At 36.6% G+C, this 23,345-nt stretch overlaps 3 protein-coding genes across 3 annotated transcripts; 1 reads left to right on the top strand and 2 right to left on the bottom strand.

The window, feature by feature from the left end:
• Positions 1 to 351: 351 nt before the first annotated feature.
• Positions 352 to 3,120, top strand: LOC111406592 (S-type anion channel SLAH3-like). The gene is made up of 4 exons (XM_023035984.1): positions 352 to 584; positions 1,210 to 1,402; positions 1,556 to 2,059; positions 2,743 to 3,120. Exons 2-4 carry the CDS (start codon positions 1,226 to 1,228, stop codon positions 3,118 to 3,120), a joined length of 1,059 nt encoding a protein of 352 aa, XP_022891752.1. The 5' UTR covers positions 352 to 584; positions 1,210 to 1,225.
• Positions 3,121 to 3,653: 533 nt separating this feature from the next.
• On the bottom strand, positions 3,654 to 5,192 carry LOC111406591 (UPF0481 protein At3g47200-like). Its single transcript, XM_023035983.1, has 2 exons — positions 4,610 to 5,192; positions 3,654 to 4,561 (listed from the first exon to the last, which is right to left on the bottom strand). The coding sequence occupies exons 1-2, from the start codon at positions 5,177 to 5,179 to the stop codon at positions 3,827 to 3,829; spliced, it is 1,305 nt and encodes a 434-aa protein (XP_022891751.1). The 5' UTR covers positions 5,180 to 5,192; the 3' UTR covers positions 3,654 to 3,826.
• A 7,669-nt stretch (positions 5,193 to 12,861) lies between these two features.
• Positions 12,862 to 16,171, bottom strand: LOC111406590. Its single transcript, XM_023035982.1, has 5 exons — positions 16,033 to 16,171; positions 15,126 to 15,938; positions 14,689 to 15,016; positions 13,583 to 14,575; positions 12,862 to 13,267 (listed from the first exon to the last, which is right to left on the bottom strand). The coding sequence occupies exons 1-5, from the start codon at positions 16,169 to 16,171 to the stop codon at positions 12,862 to 12,864; spliced, it is 2,679 nt and encodes an 892-aa protein (XP_022891750.1).
• Positions 16,172 to 23,345: the final 7,174 nt, after the last annotated feature.

The following is a 23,345-nucleotide window of genomic DNA, read 5'->3' as shown; positions in this document are numbered from 1 at the left end:
TAATGACAAAATTATTCATACCTATAGCTGTTTTGCCCAACTACCTTGTCTTGTTTTACATCCATACAAATCTTTATCTTCTTTTTTTGATTAAGGTTTTTTATTTTTTTATTATTGGTTGAATAGCTATCATTCTCACTTAAAGCAGCTGTGTTTTTACACACAATTTATTTGACTGTATATCAATTCATCAGTAATACATATAAAGGAAATTCAAGAAAAAAAAATAAAATATTTTCCTGGGAACTCACTCTGATCATATTGCTTGTCACCATCATGGTAGTGGACTGATGTAATGCATTTGATCCTAAATGCTATAAATACATATTGCTTTATGTGGCTAGAAGTATGTCTCTTGCCTGTCTCTGAAACAGGATCGTACACAAATTATAACCATGTTCTTGGTTTTATTTTAAACCAAATATTTTCTTCCATATCAAGAAGAGTGCACTTCTTATTGTTCTTGGGATAATTCTGTTTCTTCAGTTAAATTAAATTGTAGGATCTTCCAGTTTTCTCGGTGCTTTTGGCATTGAAGGACTGCATTGCCTTCCTTTATTAGCAGCTGAGTTAGAAATTTTGAGGTAATAATTCTAGATTATGCATTATAACAACATTAGAATCCTTTCAGTAAGGGTTACCAGTAACACTGTGCACCATGAGCACGTTTGGTATGCAATGTTAGATAGGATTCGACAGTATAAACAGACAAGATCAGCAGCATATATTCACCAGCTATTTCTGTTCTAGAGGAAAATGGACAAATTTGGTGAAACATTTGTTCTACTTATCGTTGGCATTAGATTTTAATATTAACTGTTTTAAGCCCCCATATGGAAGTTCCATGAAATCTGTAGGCAGATTGAATCAAATAGGTTTGGAGAATTACATTGTTAGTTTTTTGGGAATTGACACCAGCATTTGGTAGCTTATAATTTTATCCATAACTGGTAGCATCGATTGCCTTTACCCTTGTCTTTATATTTATAACCTAAAGCCAAGGTTTGTATATATTCTAGTGTTATTAGAATTCTTCAACTGTCTAGAGCTTAATCATAGTATATGCTTATCCCCTCAACCGTATATGATCTAATATTCCTAGTATATGATAGAAATTTTTATGGGGGTGATTTTGCTCGATTTGTTATTGCTCTCATAAGAAAAGTTTAGAGTTCATCTATAACGAGAATCTTGTGTACATACATATAGGTGCTATTGTCTTGCTATGGAAAAGAGCAAAACAACTTATTTGGCAAAGGAAGATGGCATTGAAGTACTTCCCGCGCTAATCAAAGTCACTACTGCACACGAGGTGGCCAGTTTTGATTGTGTAATGCCTCACGATGATGCAAAAGATCGGCTTAAATTATCCAGCTTTCATTCTTTCAGTTCCTCGGATGTGGTAAGTTGTAAAACCTCAGATGCACCAAGATTTTAGATATATAAAAGTACAATCCTTTTTCTTTATCGATAGAAAATTGCTATAAAGTTTCAGTGAGTCTAAATTCGCCACTGCACTATCTTGTTGATACCTATATTTGTTATTCAATCACAGGGGACTGAATCAGCTGCTGCAGAAGGTCAAAATAAATTTTCTCATTCCAAGATTACACATTTTGTTTCTATTAGCATGCCACCTTCTCCTTTGGGAGCTCATCTTGAAAACAAGAAAGAAGTTCCCTCCCTAGATAAAGATGTAGCAATTGCGGGAGATGATATTCCGAATTCAGCTGCTACATCCGAGAAGACAACGAAGACAAAATTTTATTCTCAACCAATGCCAAAAGGTTCTGCATTGAACGAGACCATCGCAAATGGATCAGTTTCTAATCCTCCAGAGCTCCCACTAAGAAATCCCATGATTTACAAGCTGAAAAATAGACCATTTGACCCATTTAAGACATGGTCGGGTAAACTAGAAAGACAGATATCGAATTTGCGAGGAAAACATTCGGAAACTGCGCAAGATGTCGAGTCTCAGCATCCTGCAGAAGTTGAAGCTTTACCTGTGGATCGATATTTTGATGCCTTGCAAGGACCGAAATTGGATACTGTACGAGTATGTTTTTTTCTACTGCTCAATTGTTGTTTTAATGCATATGGTTTCCTTAACAGTTGAAAGGTCATACTTGCAAAGCTTAGGTACTAACCATTTAGAAGAAAATTTCCGTTTTGGTGCATAGCAATTTCTTTATATATATTTCTTTTTTCTTTTGAAGATTTTTATGCAGCAGATGCATATAGAATATATTTTAAAGATTGAAGTTAATGAAAATACTTGGCAGCATGTTCTCCCCAAAAGATATCATAAATCATGTGCAATATATTATGCACATATGACATAATACTTTTGCCTTGCTGAAATATTCTTCATAAGTTCGATTATTATCTGATTTAGTTATTTGGTAGTGCTATTCATTGGTAGAGAAAAATTCAGGATCTTTTACTGAGAAAAATTCATGTAAGCGAGATGTCAAATGATACGCTGTGGACGTCTTATGTGGCTTATCAATGCCTTCAGTGAAATTTCTTTGTTTCTACTTCCAAATAATACACTTCTAGTGCATGCTAGGTACACCATAATAGGTAGGACTGAACATTATAATAAACAAGATTTAACTTACCAATCCTCTCTGCCAATGTCAATGTGGTGTGATTTTATCCTTCTATCCATATACAGGGATATCTCCAAGGAGTTGTTGCTGTTCGTTTAAGCCTAAAATTGATTCTTCTCGTTAACAGGCTTCTAAAGAAGTACTTCTTCCAGAAGACAAAAAATGGCCATTCCTTCTACGTTATCCAATATCTTCTTTCGGTATCTGTCTTGGTATTAGCAGCCAAGCCATTATGTGGAAAACCTTAGCCACTTCTACTTCCATGAAATTCCTCCATGTAAGCCCGGATGCAAATCTTGTACTGTGGTGCATATCTGTTGCTCTTGTAGCAGCTGTCTCTTTCATTTACAGTCTGAAAGTGATTTTCTACTTTGAAGCTGTTCGTCGTGAATACTACCACCCAATACGCATTAACTTCTTTTTTGCTCCATGGATTGCGCTTTTGTTTTTGGCTCTTGGAGTTCCACCATCGGTTTCTCAAAATCTTCACAAATCTCTATGGTAACGGGTCTCCAATGTTTTGTTCTATAACAAACATCCACGTGTTCATTTAAGTGTCACCACACTTTAACTTGTGAGATCAGCTACTTACTTCACAAGTAAGAAATGCCACACGTGATGGTCTATCCGTAATAACGATATCCGTATCTCGTTATTGCTTACGACCATGGATGATTTAATATTCAATCAAATGTAATTTGTATCTCACAATCACAACTCCTTGTGATTAACAAATTACAAATATTTGAATCTACGGACTCTATTATTTATTTAATTGTCTATTAATTAAATAATAGATCTGCCATTTAATTGCATTAATTATATATAAAAGTATTTATGTCCAAAGTTGATTGGACCTAGGGCATAATACTTACAAAGATTTATAGTCGTTGATGCAACAGTATAACTCATATAAGAGAGAAATTTTATCCTAAAATTATCCCTCGGTCTATTAGGTAGACTTGTTTTATCTAAAAACACCAGTATGGTTCAACAGCAGGCAGGGAAAAATTGTATAACGAAGGCTGGAAAACTGCAGGCAAAATATATTATTCAATTGATCAATCGAACAAAAAGCAAAACAAAGAAAGTCGAGAAAATAAATTGTGATCTGAAAGCCGAGGGTTAATTCCTTGAGAATGAGGTTGCCATGCGCATCACGTGGCATTATTTATTAAAAAACCACACAGCAAAATGAAGCAGTACAGGGATTATTTGGATGAGGAATTGGCGTAACTTAAGACGCTGTATACCGTCTGAATTGTGGTTAGAGCAAAAAGAAATATTGCTGCAATGACCGAAAGAATAGACCATGGATTTCTAAAATAGTTGTGCATGATATCAGCCCTCCATGCATTCCATGGCTTCTTGCAGTAGTAACTGACACTGTTATGCACTTTTGCTAATCTGTTCTCAGGATCTAGCGTAACATCCTTGGATAGAGAATTGAATAATTCAGCAACAGCTTTGTCGCTGCCAACCGCATGCTGGATGATGCCACTCGAGTGCAGGAGGCTAACGTCTCCAGCACTGTCGATGATGTTGTCCATGAAAAAGATGTAGGAAGTCACCTCATTCCCTGCATTGACGTGAAGTCGCTCAAATGCCATTAGATTTAGATACGATGATTGAGTAGTATCATCGACCATTATTGGTGGAAGCTTGAGCACCCCTCTATGGAACGAGATATCTTTTAGGCTTTTTGTTTCACTTTTCTCGATTTGGATACCAGCTTCGTTAAGCTCGGTAGCAGACCGGATGATCTGGTCTTCACCTTGGTGAAGTTTATGGTCAACGTTCTTGTCAGGTTCTTCCAATAGGCTCTTCCGATATATATCTAAAATGTGTAGGCATTTTCCCATGTTTTTAACACGGTATTGACCAAAGAAGTTGAGAATGCGCTTAATCACAATACTCTCTTCTATCTGAATAAAAAATAAATCATGCATTAGTTAGAAATAGACTTAAATAAAACAAATGCTACGAATATTGACCTCAAATTTTTTGTTATCAACATCAACTAGCTTCTCAAGAACCAGCAGAGGCAACTGATTTTCAAGCCTCAACATGTCGCGTTTGAGGTATGGCACAATGTAAAGCGTTCCATGCTCGCTGAAGATGGGATCATTGGGATCGTAGTCATTCAAAGCCGAAGTGCAAGTGCGCATTATTTCCAAAATGAAACAACCATCAAGGATCATCAGCTTCAAAAATTCTTCAGTTCCTAGTCGCCATTTGGAATCCAATTGATCATATGCATCCTTCAAATCATCCACCACTTCCGCTAATGCATTAACGTAGACCTCGATTGGTTTTCCCGATCGTTTTAAAAAGTGAAGAAGTGCTAGATGCTTATGCTTTTCCATTGCCTTTAAGTGGTCCTCTTCATGATGGTAAGGACCCAAAGACGCTGTATCAGGCTTATAGGCCTTCTTATTTAGTTCAATAACGGTGGAAGGTACTCTGTAGATTGATCGCTTCTTCCAATGCACCTCCTCTGTCGTAAAACCCGCCATGCTGTCGAGTTCATTTTTTATTTTGATTATCCAATCTTTTCTTTTCATTTTTTTCTTTACTATTTTCAGTCTTCTCCTATGATATCCTTAATGAGACATCCATATTTATATGGTTGATTTTTTGACAATGTTGTTTCTAAATCAAACATTCTGTTGTTCCTTGAAGGAATAGGAAGCAACTTATGTGGTAACTTGATTAACAGGAATTCTTGGAATCGAATTCCGTAGGTTCCTTAAAGTGAAGGCAACAACAATATTATAAGATAATAAACTTTTATGTGTGTTGGGCTGTGATGTCAATGTCCAATCCAACATAGGCTGTGTTTATAAAAAAGGCCCAATATGAAATGAGATGGTTCACTTGACCGAGCCCAATAATTCAGCCCATTTCTTAATTGCTCTGGAGCCATTGGATTGACCCACTGATCAACGGTTGATGGTCTTTCTATAAATATGACCCTTTCTTGCCCTAGAAGAGTGAATCGTTATTTTTCTTCTCTCTGTGAGTTGTCTCTCTTTCTAGAACACTTAAGGGCTTTCTGTCTCTGTGATTTTTTTATCTTCTTTTTGTGAGATTTTCTAGTGATTATCTTTGTGATAATCGAGTCTTTGTCTGAGTAGTCTCTATGTGAGTGAATTGGCTGTTGACGTGGTGTGTCCATTTTTTGTTCCATTGAAGCGATTCTGTGTTTGGGTCTGTGAGGGTCTATGGTTGAGTCTGGTGCCTCTATTATGTTCCTTAGAGGTTTATGGTCTGAACCTATGAAAGGTTGAAATCGCGATGCTGCGGTCTTAGGTTTTTGTAAAGTTCTTGTATAATTTCTTATACAGTTTCAGATCTTTGAATAATAATGTGAACTGTAAAGTGTATAAAGATGTTGCTTCAAATGCTAAATTTTTTTTTTATGACTTCTAATTAACCAACAAATTCCATCCCTTGAGCCTTGTGTTTTAGAAATCAAAAGAACGGCAAAATGGTATCGTGTAGATAATGCCACATAAATCATTTAAGCTTCATTATTTTCCATACAATGCTCGTGATAGACTAAAAGAAAATTGTTTTCGTTGTACTCAATCAAATAACTTTTTATATTTTAAGCGTGAATATGACTCGAATGATTTAATTAGTGATCTTGTTATCGAACTCGAATTTCATGACACAAGTCTTTCCACATCCTAAAATTTGTTGATTCTAGAGTCAATTAAAAGAGCTCTATAATTCTCATCCCGTCTCTATAACATAATGGAGATAATTATCTAATGGAATGCAGTTTTTGTATTTTTCTCATCTTCATAGGGACAACGACCATACGTCATTTACATATCCACAATCAATCTCATTATTTTTGGTTTCCCCACGTAGGACGAGTTTTTGAAATCTATAGCATTTTTAAACTTATATAAGCATCTATTTGGTTAAGATATAAATAAAAATTTAAGTAAATTTCCATAAAAGTTGATAAAACATATGCGTGGTTGAAAAGTTGAAAAAAGTATTAATCTCGTGAATAGGGGCAGATCCAGCACATGGCAAGCACCTGCGGGCGCCTGTGCTGGATCGGCCAGAATGTTCAACACCGCCGGGCACCGGAGGTTTGCAGACTTACAGTTTGCAGAGATGGAGGAAGAGGGAAAGAAAGAAGATGACCGGTTTTTCAATTTTTTTTTTTTTTGTTTAGGCTACTGACAATTGACATGGGCCTCTTTTTGTTTAAAAACACTAGGCCCAATGGTCCATGGTATTTCCCCCAAATCAAGTCCAAATCCAATACTCCAATCCAATTTCAAATTCATAAAAGGCAAACTTGAGGCTGAAGCTGAAGGTTGAAAGCCTGAAACCAACCGCAAACCCTTTTCCAATTCCAAAATTTCCATTCGAAGCAAAAGCAGCAACTGCGCCTGCGATTTGTGCGAAGTTCGAACTACGAATGATGGTCACTGCTTTGCTGCTAGCTCTTGCTGCTGACGAGAGGCCACGGGCAAGGCGCCGAGGAAGAGGATAAGGAGTCATCGACGACGACGTGTTTCTTCGAGCAGTCTACAGGTGACTGGTGAGCGTGCATTTCTCTTATTCTCTTTCTCTATTGTTTTTTTTGGTTTTGTTAAGGAAACAAAATATTTCCCTGAAATAGAATTAATTATTTGGAGTTAAGTAATTGTAATAAGAGTTTGATGTGTATAACAGTATAAGGAAAGGGAAATAAAGAAGTGAAAGAGAGAGAGAGACTGTAAAGGATCAACGACGTGGAAGTTGGAACTATGTTATTGGTTTTGAATTTTGCTTATTGAATTTTTATATTGGATTGGACTCTAATGCGAAATAAATTCTACCTTTGAAGCTTAAAATTACTAATTAATACACGAAATTAGAACAATAATAGATTTAATTTGTGTTATTAATCTTCAATTAGTTTCAAATTTCACTTGAGTTGTTGAATGTTGAGTGTTGACTATAATTTGTGTTATTAGTCTTATTAATCAATAATCACATTTGAGTTATGATAAATTTGTTTTTTATGAGTGTTATTAGCCTATAGACAATTTATTATTATTATTATTATTATTATTATTATTATTATTATTATTTATGAGTTATGATTTATGTTTTATGAGTTATTTCCGAGAATTGTGATTTATGAATTATGATAAATAATTTATGTTTTATGAGTTATGATTTATCATTTATGAGTTATGATTATTGATTTGAGAATTATGTTTAGAAAATTAAGATAGGTGAAAAAATTAATTAAGAAGATGTTGAGCTCAATTCAACCTGTATGCACTTTTAATGCATTTACATATATATTGAATAATTTTTAATATTATTAATCAAATTTTAATAAAAGATTGGGCTATTACGATCGTTGATTGTCGACGGTGAACAATCAACGGTCAAGCTCCGTCCTAGTTGAACTTCAATGCTGGATTAGCCCCTGCTCGTGAAATGTATAATTGAAAATGAGTTTGAAGAAAAATGAATTTTAGAAAATAGGGTCAAAGAGAGGCTAAAACTCACGACATTATAAATTAAACAGCCAAGCTTCATGAACAGAAATTTTTTTTGTATAGAACCATTACAAAATACACATATGGTAGGGTGGGTGGGTTATTTTTTGCAATATTTTAATTCACCACCTTGTGACACATCTGTAAAGCTTCTGTAAATTTTTTTCTGTACAATCAGCTTTTTTGTAAATTAAATTCAATTATCATGTATGATTTTAGTACTTAAGATAAGATGAGTTGAATATTAAAATAGGGAAATTACACATGGGCCCCAAATCTTCACCAAAAGGGGCATCTGCATCCCTTGCCTTTAAATCGAAGCATGTAACTCTATAACCTTCTATCTTTGTAGCATTTAGGTCCCTAAAAAAATGGTAAATTCAAAATCATTTAGGTTCATTTGCTGGCTGAAGAGTCGCATTAGAGTCTGCTTTACTAGGAATCAGGTCGTGGATTATGTTGTTTTCTACTTTAATTAACCACTGTTTTGTAAATATTTGTGATGCTACCAAAAAAATATCACCTGAAAGATCTCGAGTTTGATGGTCTAACTTCACTTTGATGAACACAATCGGTCTGTGAATACCTGCAACAAAGGCAACGAGGTGTGCGCTCGTTGCCACTCCGATGCTTAAGTCAGAGAGGGAATTTAGTACGTGAGACTATAAACTGAAGATAATGAAAACGTACCTTGATGTTGAGCCTTGGACTCGTTGCCACTCCGATGCTTAAGTCAGAGAGGGAATTTAGTACGTGAGACTATAAACTGAAGATAATGAAAACGTACCTTGATGTTGAGCCTTGGCCAAGTATTTATAGGTGTTGGTGGGGGAGATGTAGAAGGATTCTATTACTGGAAGAGTCTTTTTCCCCTTAGGACTAGGTGTTGGAGTTTGATTAGAAGTATATTGTTAAGAGTTCTAATCAGGGAAGGATTAGACTTGGTGGGGTCTATTTTTTGGAGATTAAGTCAGTGGGTAGGGTCGGATTAGAGATAACCCCGACCTAAAGGAAACCCCCGACCTCAAACCGGCTTGACACGCCAAGATCAACTTGGGGTCACAGGTCGAGGTCGAGGTCGAGGTCGAGGTCGAGGATCATGGCAATTGAGGTCTAGTTCGGGGTTACCAATCCGGAATCATCATAGGCCCCCCTGCATCTAGATCGTGTAGAGTCTACGATCTCAGATTGAGATGCAAAAAGGATGTCGTGGCTTGATATCGACCTCGACACCTATCATTTACCTATTGGAGATATGCTATGTCACGTGTCTGTCATGTGGCTAGTTGTCAGAGCTCAAACTTGGATCTTTGCCACATGTCCTGTTTTAAGGGTTTTAGATTAAGTGACTATTGGTATGCCCATGACTCCTATAAATACCCCACTATTCATTTTCACTTTTTACTCTCTACTTTCTGTAAAAGAAGCACGAGTTCGGGGATAGTGGGTTGTGAGCGATCGCCATTAAGGTAAGAGTTCGAGCCTTTAAGTTGTTAATTATTTGAGTAGAGTAATGTCGAGCAGTAGCAGTAGTGGTAGTAGTAGCAGCAGTAAGGGTCGAGTAATAGTGACAATAGTAGGCCTTCTAAGAGTTCAGGGGATAATGAGAACCCTACTGCCCCTAGTACGGCTGTGGAGACTCCGGGCGATCAAGGTCGAGATCTTGTCACCCTGGCCTTTCCTGTTAGCTCGCACTCTCCAGGAGAGGTATTGACTTATCCAAAGAACCCGACCACTTATAAAGAACATGTAATTATTAAGATAGCTAGAGAGTTCATAGTAATGCCCATTTGTGATGTTAGGGTTCCTGAGAGTACCGAAGATATCTTAGGAGCTCGAGAGAGGGAGATGACGTTTTTTAGGGATGCCCTTAAAGCTGGGATGTGGTGGCCTCTTCACCCCTTTTTTATCCCCTTTTTAACTTCGTTCTATATGTGTCCGGGCCAGTTGGCCCCTAACGATTGGAAGTTGTTGGTCTATTTCTTTATATTATGTAGATGCCTCAATATCTAGCCTAGGCTCGACCTTCTGAGGATGGTGTATGATATGAAGTACTTGCCGGGGTTCAACTGTTTTGTGTATTTGTCAACCAAGGGGGGTTTTAGAATGCCTGAGACCTCGAGCTCTCTTCGGGGTTGGAAAGAGAGATTTTTTTTTGTAAAGCCCCAGGACCCCGACCATCCTTTTAGCCCGAGGTGGGAGATCCCTAGTAAGGATAGGTTTAACGAGGGTCAGGTGTATTTTGAGGTTCTAGAGAGGGACAGATTAAGGTTAGTTAACCACGACCCCTTGGCAGAGAAGATCGATTATTTGCTCGAGGATGACACCCTTGACCTTGCAAATGTAAAAGGCCTCGAGGGTATGTCTTTTACTTTTTAAGCTTTATCGGCGTATTCTTGACGTCGAGATCATGCTAATGCCTTGTGATTTTTTTTCTCGCTGATCTAGAGATGTCTTTTGATCCTTCTAAATTGCTGGACAATGTCCATCGTAAGGCCAAGGGGCCGATGTCCAAAGCCCCGGCCTCAAAAAAGGGAAAGAAGAGGGCTAAGCACGCCGATGTTAGGGTGCCTGAAGTGGATCTTGAGAGCCCGGCACCTCCTAGGGGTCAACCGTCGACGTCAAGGAGCCCGACCTCAACGCCTCATAGGACGTCGAAATATCAAGATCGAGCTCGGGGTTGTTATGGCGTCGTGAATTCAGGCTTCGAGCCTATTTCGGACAGTGCCCTTGAGGAATACACGGAGTGTGCCCTTGTGAAGGACCTTGTCAAAAGGTTTGAGAATGAGGTTAACATTAATGAAGGGGTCAAGACACTAGATGCTTTGACCTTAAGGGTAAGATGCCGACCTTAATTGTATTTTTATTTTTTCATCTTCTTTGATCGAACTGACTTCAGGTTTCCTTTCCTTCTTTGTGCAGACTCTGAGTGTGGCACGAGGTCTTACTTTGAATGGTATCAATATTTCGAATGAAATGGGGGAGGTTTTAAAGGAGAAAGAGCGAGCTGAAAAGCGAGCTCGTAACCTAGAAAAAGCCCTCAAGACTGTTGAGGCTGACCTTAAGAAGTCCCGAGAGGAACTTTAGACATCCAAGGCTAACGTTGAGAAGGTTAAGCTCGAGCTTCTCCAGTCCCAGAGGAGCTTTGGGGAATAGCTGGCGAAGGCTCGTGATGAGGCTCGAGCTCAGGCTGTTGAAGACTTCAAGAAGTCCGACGAGTTTTGGACCTTATTGGGACAGTATGGGTCAGGCTCTTACCATTACGGGCTTCGCCTTACCCGTTCTTATCTTCACACGAAGATCCCTGAGGATTTAAAGTCTCTGGTCAAGGATTTGAAGACGGTGATCGAGCTTGCAGGGGAGCTCGGACTTTCGGCTTTTGAGGTCGCGGAAGATGGTGAAGAGGATGATGATGATGGTGATGGAGATGACATCGGGACTGGCGATCAAGGCGACGATGTCAAGGTTGTAGATATTGATTAGGTCCTTAACCTTGATGTTTTGAAAAAAATTTGTAATATTGCCCAAATTGGGCTGATACTTTTGTTATTAATTTCATCGACGAATGTTCGTGCACATTACTTTATTTTTAATTTAATCGATGGATGTTTGTTCACATTACTATTTTTAATTTGATCGATAAATGTTCGTGCACATTACTTTGTTTTTAATTTAATCGATGGATGTTCGTGCACATGTGTTTGTTTTCAATGCACAACGCTTTTGGACTCGATCAACACTTTGGTGCCGAACATCAGGCATGTCTGAGCTTGATTCTTGATGTAGTCATCGAGGTCGAACTTAGAGGCCCGTAGGTCGAACCAGATGATGAGTTGGAGCTTTTCACTAACTATAACTTGGGTCTTTTTAGCTCTGGGTGTCTTGTTGTGCAAAAGGCACGGGGCTCAATTCGATCAACATTTCGACCTTGAACATCAGGCATGTCTGAGCTCGATTCTTGATGTAGTCATCGAGGTCGAACTTAGGGGCCTGTAAGTCAATCCAGATGGTGAGTTCAAGCTTTTTACTTGCTATAACTTAGGTTTTTGAGATTGTTTCTAGATTGCAGAAGGGGTCGGGTTCGATCTTTATCATGTGAAGAGGCTCGACCCCGAACTTAACCATTGTTGATTTTTAATACAAAATAGGTCGGGGTTCGTGCCCTCGGGTTGTATTACGCTGCATGCCCATAGCACGTCGTTAATGTTGAAGAGTGGGCTATATGCCCGAAGCACGTCATTATGCCAGAGTTATTAGTTGCATGACCGTAGCACGTCATTACACTAATGTTAAAGAGGTGGCTGCATGCCCGAAGCACGTCATTATGCCAGAGTTTATTAGTTGTATGCCCGTAGCACGTCATTTTACTATCGTTAAAGAGTTGGCTGCATGTCCGAAGCACGTCATTATGCCAGAGTTTATTAATTGCATGCCCGCAACACGTCATTATACTAATGTTAAAGAGTTGGCTACATGCTCGGAGCACGTCATTATGCTAGAGTTAAAGAGTTGGCTGCATGCCCGAAGCACGTCGTTACGCCAAAGTTTAAGTAGTACTGGTAAAAAGAAACTTGAATATTATTAGGTGCTCAAGGGTACTTAGCCCGAGCTACTGAAAGCAAAAATGCTCAAGGGTTCATAAACCCAAACTACTAAAAAATAAAATTAAGGCGGGTGTGCAAGCCCTTGTGCGATGCTATTGCTATTCTACTTATAATATATTTTTAGGTTATCCACATTCCAAGGCCTTGGGAGTGGATTTTCTGAAGTATCTCTAAGGCTGTATGCTCCTCCTTTGATCCTTCGAATGGCCCTTCCCATACCGGTCCAAGTTTATCTCGAGGGTGTCCAGCTGTCTCTGCTCTTCTTAGAACCAAATCACCACTCTTAAATTCTCGGGACTTGACTTTGGTGTTAAAGTACTTTGCCGTTTTATTTTGGTAACTAGCAGCTCTCAGTGAAGCTTGCTCTCTTACTTCTTCAAGTAAGTCAAGATGTTCGGTTGTTTGGTCTTCCATGCCGGGTTCAACTCTCCTTAAAGTGGGGAGACTGACTTCGATGGGGATAGTGGCCTCTAAGACGAAAGCTAACATGAAAGGAGTCTCGCCTGTTGCTGTTTTATGAGAAGTTCTATATGCCCACAGTATGGAGAGCAACTCATCGGGCCAGTCACCTCTTGCGTTTTCGATCTTGGTGCAAAGGTCCTAAAGTATGATCCTATTTGTCACCTCAGTGAGGCCATTGCTTTGATTGTGTGATACTAACGTCAGACGATGGTCAATCCTGAGATTGACACATAAGTTTCTGAATTGTGAATTGTCGAACTGCCTTCCATTATCTGTTATAAGTACTTTGGGTATTCCAAACGTACATATAATCGACTTCCATATAAATGATCTGAGCTTGGCCTCTGATATTTTTGCTAGGGGTTCGACTTCTACTCACTTTGTGAAGTACTCAACTGCTACCACAACAAATTTTAACTGTCTTCGGGCCATGGGGAAAGGCCCAAGGAAGTCAACTCCCCATTGTTCAAATGGTGCTGAATAATGGATAGAGGTCAACTCTTCTGCAGGGGCATGTATAGCATTACCAAACCTTTGATACTTGTCGCATCTTTTGACATATTCAGCTGCATCTTTCTTTATAGTTGGCCAGTAGTACCCATACCTTATTAATTTGTAGGCAAGGGCTCTGGCTCCCTGGTGATTTTCGCATATTCCCTCGTGAACCTCAGTCAGGGCTTGGAGAGACTCGGAAGGTTTGAGGCATCTCAGATAGGGGAGTATGAGACTTCGTCGAAACAGCACCCCTCTGATAATGCAATACGTTGAAGCTTTGGCCCGAATACTCCTTACGGCGCGAGGGTCAGGAGGTAGGTCTCTATTACTTATATACTCAACTATTGGATCAATCCAGGAAGGCTCATGGTCAATGTCCATGACGCTCAGCTTCGTGTTTATGCTAGGCTCTGTAACAATCTTGATGTGCACTGTTCTGTTGAGTCCATCTATCCTCGTGAAAACGAATCTGGATAGTGCGTCAGCTTTGGAGTTATCTGCTCTTGCTATTTTCAATATTTCACAACTTGTGAACTGTCTTTGAAGGTCATGTACTTTTAGGCAGTGCAAGCTCATCTGTTCATCTTTTCTTTCAAAGGATCCTTCGATCTGTCCAACAACGAGCCGTGAGTCGCTGAAGACTCTGATGTTCTCTAATTCCAAATTCCTGGCAAGTTCGAGAGCAATGACCACAGCTTCATATTCTGATTCGTTGTTGGTTGCTTCAAACTCAAACCTAAGCGCGCATTGAACTTCAGTGGTCTTGTCCGGGCTGATGATAATTATCCCGCCCCCGAGCCCGAGCTGTTTGACGTCCCATCGACAAATATCTCCCAGGTTTTTGAGGTCGTGCTCAAGTTTTTTATTTCGGGCCTTTCTGTCTTTGGAGTGAGTTCAGCTATGAAGTCGGCCAGTGCCTGCGCTTTGATGGAAGGTCGAGGTTTGAATTCTATATCGAATTCGCCAAGTTCGTTCACCCATTTTAATAACCTTCCTGAGACATCTGGCTTCTGAAGTATGTGCTTGAGTGGTTGATTGGTGAGAACTATTATGGGGTGAGATTGGAAATATTGCCGCAACTTTCTAGCAGTTACTATCAAGGCAAGAGCTAACTGTTCCACAAGGTTATACCGAGTCTCGGTGTCAAGAAGTACTTTACTGACATAGTAGATGGGTTGCTGCACCTTTCCTTTTTCCTTTACTAGCACCCCACTTACGGTATTTCGAGAAACAACCAAGTAAAGGAACAAAGTATCACTAGGCTTTGGTTTGGCAAGAACCAGAGGTACAGCTAAAATCTGCTTAAGCTGTTGGAAGGCTAGATCACATTCATCATTTCATTTAAAGCTCTTGTGGCCTCTTAGAACTTTGAAAAAGGGAAAACACCTATCCGTTGCTCGAGAGACAAATCTGTTCAATGCTACTACCCGACCTATAAGCTTTTGGATGTCCTTTTTGCTCTTTGGGGGCTTCCATAGATATTAGGGCTTGTATTTTGTCAGGGTTGGCTTCTATTCCTATATTTGTGATCATGAAACCTAGAGACTTTCCTGATGCTACCCCAAAGGCACATTTTGTTGGGTTAAGCTTCATGTTGTATTTTCGCAGTGTGGAAAACACTTCTTCAAGATCGGTGATATGATCATCTACCTGTTTACTTTTGACCACCATGTCATCTATGTAAGCCTCAATGGTTTTTCCAATTAAAACGTAAGCCTCAATTGTTTTTCCAATTAAATCAACAAAGACCTTGTTGATCAGCCTCTGATATGTAGCCCCTGCGTTCTTTAAGCCGAATGGCATGACCTTATAACAATAGATGGCGAAATCTGCCATGAATGAGGTCTTCTTTTGATCTTCTGTGGCCATTGGTATTTGGTGGTACCTTGAGAATGCGTCCAAAAAGCTGTACAATTTGTGACCCGAAGTAATGTCAACGAGACTGTCAATCCAGGGTAGGGGATAGCTATCTTTTGAACATGCTTTGTTCAAATCAGTGAAGTCAATATAAACTCGCCACTTTCCATTGGCCTTTTTCACGAGAACTACATTGGCGAGCCAGTCAGTATATTGCACTTCTCGGATGAATTGTGCATTGAGGAGCTTGGCAATCTCTTCTCGTATGACTTCGCGCTGTTCGGGTGCAAACTGTCTTTTCCTTTGTTTGACAGGTTTGGCTCTTGGGTTTACATTGAGCCTGTATACTGCAACCTCAAGGTCAATTTTCGGCATGTCTTCAACTGTCCAGGCAAATACGTCTTGGTTTTGGGAGACAACTTATGAGTTTAGCCATGATGGTTGAATCAAGGTCACGCCCTACTGTCACCTTCCTACCAGGCTTGAGCTTGACCTCGACCAGCTCCTCTACCGGGGCAAGTCTCCCACGATTTTCAAGCTCAAGCTCGAGCTCTGAAAGCTGTATGATGTCTCCCTTTATTTTTCGGACACTAGTCACATAGCACTGGCGTGCCATGGTTTGGCTTCCTCAGACGACTCCAACTCCACTATATGTAGGGAACTTCATCGCCAGGTGAAAAGTTGAGATAACAGCTCTGATTTTATTTAGCAATGGTCTTCCTAAAATGGCGTTGTAGGCCATCGGAGTTCGGACAACTTCGAAAGTTACAATATGGGTTACCTGCCGACCTTTAGATCCCAAAGTCATGGGTAATCCAACAATACCTTCAGGGGTGATGACCCCGCCACCAAATCCTTGGAGGGGTGTTTTAACAGGCTTGAGTTGTTCCACTGAGATACCCATCTGAACTAAAGCTTCATGAGACAGTACATTAGCTACACTTCCGTTATCCACAAGAATTCTCTTGACCTTGAAGTTAGCTATGATAGCTGATATGACTAGGGCGTCATCACGGGGGAAGGATATTCCTTCCAAATCCTTGGACCCGAAGGTGAAATCTTTCGTATGAGCAAGATTCGTATTGGAAGAGGCTGGAAGCTGTCAGCATACTGCTTACGTCCACTGTTGGTGTCTCCTCCTGAAGTTGTTTCTCCGATAATAACGTTAATAGTGTCTGCCGTTGGTGGTTCACTACCACGCCCTTCCTGTATGTTATTCTGCTTGTTCCTAGGGTGTTTTTCATGGCTAGTGTAAGAGCCTAAAAAACCCCTTCCTGATGAGAGCCTCAATTTGTTGCTTCAGAGCCAAACAACCCTCAGTGGTATGTCCATGGTCCCGGTGGAAGTCACAGTACTTGGTTCTGTCTTTGTTTTTAGTAATGATAGTATTCTGGGAGGCCACTTAAGCTCTTTGAGGCCTTTGATCTCCATCAGGATGTTGGACCTTGATGTATTCAAGATAGTAAAGGTTTTTGGTTGGGGGTTTTATCTTGGCTTGACCCGAGGATTGTCGTCTCGTTGATTGGGTTCACGCGTCTCTTATTATCTGGCCTTAGTAAAGGTGAAACGTCCTTTCTTAGGGTTAGAGTTTCTTTCGTATTGATGTATTTCTCAGCTCGAGTGAAGAGATAATTGCAAATAATAAATGGTCGAGATAACAAATATCTTCTTCTTTTGTAGCCATCCTTGCATTGGAGTAGATAATATGGTTTTCAGATAGATAAACTCATATTTTTTCTTTTTCAGTAATTATCTGAGTTACATGCTCAAATATTTCTTTATACCCTTTTGCTCTTTTGTAGGGCATCATATTTAAAATATCTTGATATTCATTTTTAACAACCTTTTGACTGGTTGGTAAAAAATGTTGGTTTGTAAGTCCCATTTTGATAACATGGAACGATGGATGCATATATTCAAGAACGAGATCCCATTCCATAGTTGCTGAATGGAACCTAATGTGTATATTTGTTGTCTTGACAATTTCAGTATATCTTTTAACAACTTTCCTGATGTTAACTGGAAGCTGGGCTATTTCTTTGAGATCTTTGCTGGGATATATACAGAGTATATTTCCTATCTCAAAGCAGTTTCGTACCCAGTTGGCTGATGCTCCTGGACAGAAGTGTATCTTATTGTATTTTGCATAGTGGGAGTTTTCATCCACTTTCCTATCTCCAGATACCAATCTGATAGAACATTAAAAATAACAATAAAGAACATAACTTCTTTATGGTTATCTTTTCTGGGAATTTTTGCTTCATGGCATATCTTGACAATATTTTTTGGATCTATTCTTTCAATAGAAAGTTTAGATTGAGCTTGGCTCTGTGAAGAGCTACATTCGCTTTTGATATCTTGAATATCTTCCCTAGTGGGAATTTTTGTATTTTCATTACCAGTAATAGGCTTAAGTATTTCCTGTGAAGGGGTTCCTATTACCTTATTCTCTTTTCCTTTATCCTCGGGGAGAGCGCTAGTATTCACAAGTCCCTGCGAAGGGATACTAGACTTGGTACAAGTTACTTCTGCCTCAAGGGCTATATTTTTGCCTCGAAGGCTATCGTGAATATTTTGAATTTGTGTTTCCAAATAGGAAACTTTTATCTCAAGTATTTGGACTTTCGTCTTTAGTTGTTCTAGCTCCATCCCTGCTAAGATAATCAGGAAGAAAGTTAGTTTTACCTTTTATGTATTCAATATCAAATTTGAAATATGAAAACCAAATTTGTATCCTAATAATATATCTATTGGTAATAGATGGATCAACATTATTTTTTTAAAAATGCTTTAACTTGAGTATTATCAGTTCTAATCAAGAACTTCTTTGGTAATAAATAATCTTCATATTTTTGAACTTCCCTTTTTACAGCAATGAGTTCTTTCCTGTTTGTTTCATATCTTATTTCAACTTCTTTGAACGTCCCTGATGTATAACCTGCAAGTATCTCAGGACAAAAATAATTCTTTTCACATTTATATTTTTTATGATTCTTTTTAACCTTTAATACTGCTCACCAGTAATTATGTAAAGCATCAGTTTCAAGGATAAAGAAATCTTCTTCTTGTGGTATTACAAGTTTGGGCAATACCTTTAATTCTTCTTTGATTTTCCTTAAATTTTCACAATCTTGTTCTTCTCAAGATCACGTTATATTTTTTCTTAACTTTGGAAGAAAATAATTTTTTAATTTGACACAATTTTCAATGAATCTTTCAGCATAATTCAATATACTGAGGAAGCTTTGTAATTGTTTTTTATCTTTGGTTTCTTCAAGAAATTCTTGAAGTTTTTCTCCAATATGAGATTGCAATTGCAATTTTCCTTCTTTTATAAATAATCCTAAAAATTCTATTTCTGTTTTAGTTATCTCAGCTTTCTTTTGAGAAAGTGTAATACCATGTTTCTTTATAATATAACAAAATTTATCAAGATATTCAATATGTTCATCAATGTTCTTTGAGTGAATAAGTAAATTATCTACATATGCAATACAAAAATGAGTAATTAGTTTGATTACCTCATCCATTCTTCTTTGGAATATTTGTGGTGCATTTTTCAACCCAAATGACATTACATTCCATTCATATTGTCCTAAAGGATTGGGGGTACTCAATGCAGTTAATGGTTTACTTTCTTCTGTAAGCATGATTTGCCAAAATCCTGATTTACAATCAAATTTTGAAAATATCTTTTTGTTCTGTACTTGTTTAATAAGGGTGTCCTTATGTGGCAAATAGTATCCATTAAATTTGGTAACTTCATTTAATTTTTTGTAATTTATCACCATTCTGGTTTTTCCTCTTTTTCTCTCACTATGTTTTCTAACCATAAAGGCTGAGCTACTATGTGGACTTTTACTAGGCCTAATTAATTTGGCTTCTAGGAATTCTTTTATCTGGTCTTTAAATTCCTTTTGGTCATCTACACTATATTTCATGAGTTTGACTCTAACAATAGTGTTTGTATTCGTTAATTCTATTTTTACTTTTACTTTGTCTGTATTCCATTTTTCTAATGGATTTTCAAAATATGTTTCAGAAATTTCTTTTTTCAATTTTTCTAACATATTTTCTGTTATCATTTTTAGGACTGTGACTGGTTTAAATTTTTCTGTACTCCAACATCCACCACGCTGGATTGAGGAACTCTGATGGTTTATGTCTCTATATGCTATTGTAACAGCCTTGTTTATTTTTTGTGTAAATATTTTGTGTGCACAGGGTGTTGTGAACATATATTTATCAATATATTGTGTAAATGGTGCATATTTTAATAAGAAATTTTGTCATAATAAAATATCACATCCAATTGTGGTTGACAAATATATTATATCAACAAATACTTCTCTAAAGGAAATTAGGAAATGTACTTGCGTAGCATATTTGCTGTATACAACCTTATTCCCACCTGCTGTTGTAGCGGTGACAATCTTCTTTAAATTATATTTTCAATATTCAGATGATAGTATATTTGGTAAGCATAAACTTATTGTACTTCCTGTATCTAAGTAAGCATGAAATTTAATTCTACAATAACTTTTTATATTGAGTATAATTTCAATATATGGACTCATAGGATTAGTACTAATTACTCTTTCCATGATAACAATGATTTCATATTTTCATCAATTCTTGAAATGATGATTGGATTATAATCAACTGTTATTTTTAAATATCCTTGGCAGATTTTATGGGGACTATTTTTCTCAAAAAAGTTCATTCTTAGTAATATAGGTGAACGTTCAACTTCATATAATTCATCTTTATATAGAATTATTTTTTTAGTATATTTTTTCTGATCCTCTCCTATAAATATAAGAGGGAACTTTACATATTTTCTTATTTCAAGATTATTTCCCAAATAATCCTTGAATATATAGGGTTCTGGCATTTCAAGTTCTATTAAATGACTAACAAATTTAGCATTTACATGACTTTTATCTGCTCCAGTGTCAATGAGGACAAGAAGATTCTTCTTATATCCTTCTTGATTTACATATCTTGTCTTGATGTAATATTGTGAACTTGATGGTTCAACAATACTTAATTTCTTGAGTTTGTTTATCTTAGATTCTTGTCTAGAGGGAAATCTTGCAATAAGATTATCTCCTTCTAGGCTGACACTATTTATTCTTATCAGTTTTCCTTCAAAATTAATTTCTCTAACTTGTTTGTGGAAATCAAGTATTATTTGTTCTGGTATGTGACTTCATGTTCTTGGTATTTTCTAGGAGGTATATATTGTGCTAATTCTTCAAAATCTTTATGTATGATAATATTATCAGTTATTTTTCTTAGATTGTTATGATGGCTAGTACTAAAAGCAAAAATTGATTTTATTCTGCTACTAATAGCCTTACTTTTTCGTAACATTTTTAAGTTTCCAATCTATAATATAGATTGAAACTTTGGTCAATATTTTCATCAATTAGCGATATTGCATAGTTTGGTTTTACTGTAAATATTATCTTTTGATAGACTAAGTTTCCTACAATTGTTCCTAATAGAGCATCCATAGGATCTTGTAAGATTCTGTTGTCCATACAATATATTTCTATTGGTACGTTCATACATTCTCTAAAGAATCATTTTACCATTATTTGGACTCCTCCTATTTCAATATATTTTAATTTGTTTCTTATGTTTTCTGGAATTTTGGATAACTTTTGTTTTACCAATTCTTTTGTAATTATAGGAACTCTTGCTTTTCCTATAGTATCTTCTATATTGATAGACATCTCTTTATAATTCATACTTACAATTGTTTTATTTACTCTTGGTAGTTTTGCTAAGAATCCTTGATAGAATACATCTTTTTCTTGTAGGTCTAATATTTTCTTGGTTATTCCTTTGTATTTTTTAATATCAAAGGTAATTTCTTGATTTATACCTTCTATCGAGTTTTCAACTTCTTCAGTTGTTTCAACTTCTATTTCTAAATCTGTTTGTTATATCTCTTGATTTATATATACTATCTCCTCAGAATCTTCCTCTGATGAGGATGTATCTAATTCATAAATACTACTGCATTCACTACTTAAATCTTCAAAATATTCAATTGGTTCTATATCACTATCATCTTGGAATTTTTCATAAACTCTAAGGGTTTTTATATTTTGCATATTCTTCTTTTTAGGACATTGAGGGGCAATGTGCCCTTCTTCATTACAGATGAAACATCTACATTTTTTAATATTTCTTGGTTTGGATTTTTTATTCCAATTTCTTTTCTTGAAATATTTTTTGTGTGGTTTAAAATTTCTTTTCTTAAATTTTTTGTAGTTTTTGAATTTTCTTTTATATTTCTTATATGGTTTATATTTCTTTTTATGGCATCCAAATTGTTCGACTTGGCCTATATCTTTGTAACAGCACAAAGAATTTTTTTCTTATTTTATATGCTTTCTTACTTTCTAGGGCTTCTCTGCACCACATGTCTATCATTCTTTTTGTAAATTCAATTCTACTTCTAAAACTATCTATTTTTACTCGTTCCTCTTCTCCTAGAGGTAATAATTTTTCATATTCTTTTAATAACTTAATTCTCCATGGGAATGGTAACTTAGTAAAATAAGACCTTAGTATAGGTTTATTTTCTTGATAATCTCATTGGTTTAATATATAGTATAATTCTTCAAATTTACATGTATATCTTTCTAGTTCACACATATCACATATTTTTAAATTTTTCATTGCTATCATTCCTTCATTATATTCATCTTGTTTTCTTTCTTCTTCATTAGAAGCATATCTATCTCCTAAGAATTCTGTTCTTAAGATTTTTTCAAACCTTTTTAATATCTCATGTATATTTTGATCATTCAAAGTATTCCTATTATCTAATATTTCAGTTCTACATTCTCAATACTTTATTCTTCCTTTAATAGTTTCTGGTAACTTTCTCCACTATTCAGAAACAATTCCTCTAAATGTATGTTCTATAAATCCAAAAGCTATATATGTTTCCCATTTATTAAATTGTATAGCTAAGTCTGTACTTTTTATCCATGTTTCAATAGCTTTATTTTTATCTACACAGTCTAAATCTAACCATATTCCTGTTGTGTGGATTGGTTCATTATAAAATTTCATTGGATTTGGTTCTTTTATGAATTGTTTTCTTATATTTCCAGTGTATCTTTTCTGTGTTTTTCTATATTGATTAATACCGTCCTTAAGAGGTATTGTAGTATAATAGGGATAATCATATTCTTCATCACTACTGAATTCTATTTTTATATCTCGACTTGTTGATGGATTAGTATTCATCTTTGTATTTTTCATTTTTTCAGTTAATTCTTCTAACTGTTTTTTATATTCATCATACTCTTCACCAATAGATTCTAAGAATTTTTGTTCTAATTCTTCTAAATCTGTAATCATTTATTGATTTTCTTCATGTTTTTTACCTTTATTGTTTTCTTTTTGTGTTATCCTAAAATCTTGAGGTGGATTAATTATAATCTTATCTTTTCCTTTAAGATTTTTATCTAAAAGAGCATTTCCTACTTGTAGATTGTATTCTAAATTTTCTAGTCTTTTGTGTTTATCCTCAAAACTTTCATTTGTGGTGTTTTTAGGTAAATAGGGATAACTAGATTTTTTTATTTTTTCTACTTTTTTCAAAAATTCTTCTATTATATTTTCTTCATCTACTATATTCATCATAATTTTAGGTTCGTAACATGGCTCTGATATCATTTTGTCGGAGCGTGCAGCAGAGGGGTTAAGATTTTGAATCCAATTAAAATCTTCATAAGTATTTATAAGATCACAATAGAATTTAT

This window comes from Olea europaea, chromosome 12 (genome assembly GCF_002742605.1).
Source record: "Olea europaea var. sylvestris chromosome 12, O_europaea_v1, whole genome shotgun sequence".
Lineage (NCBI taxonomy): Eukaryota > Viridiplantae > Streptophyta > Magnoliopsida > Lamiales > Oleaceae > Olea > Olea europaea.
This window is presented reverse-complemented; position numbering and strand designations above follow the sequence as displayed.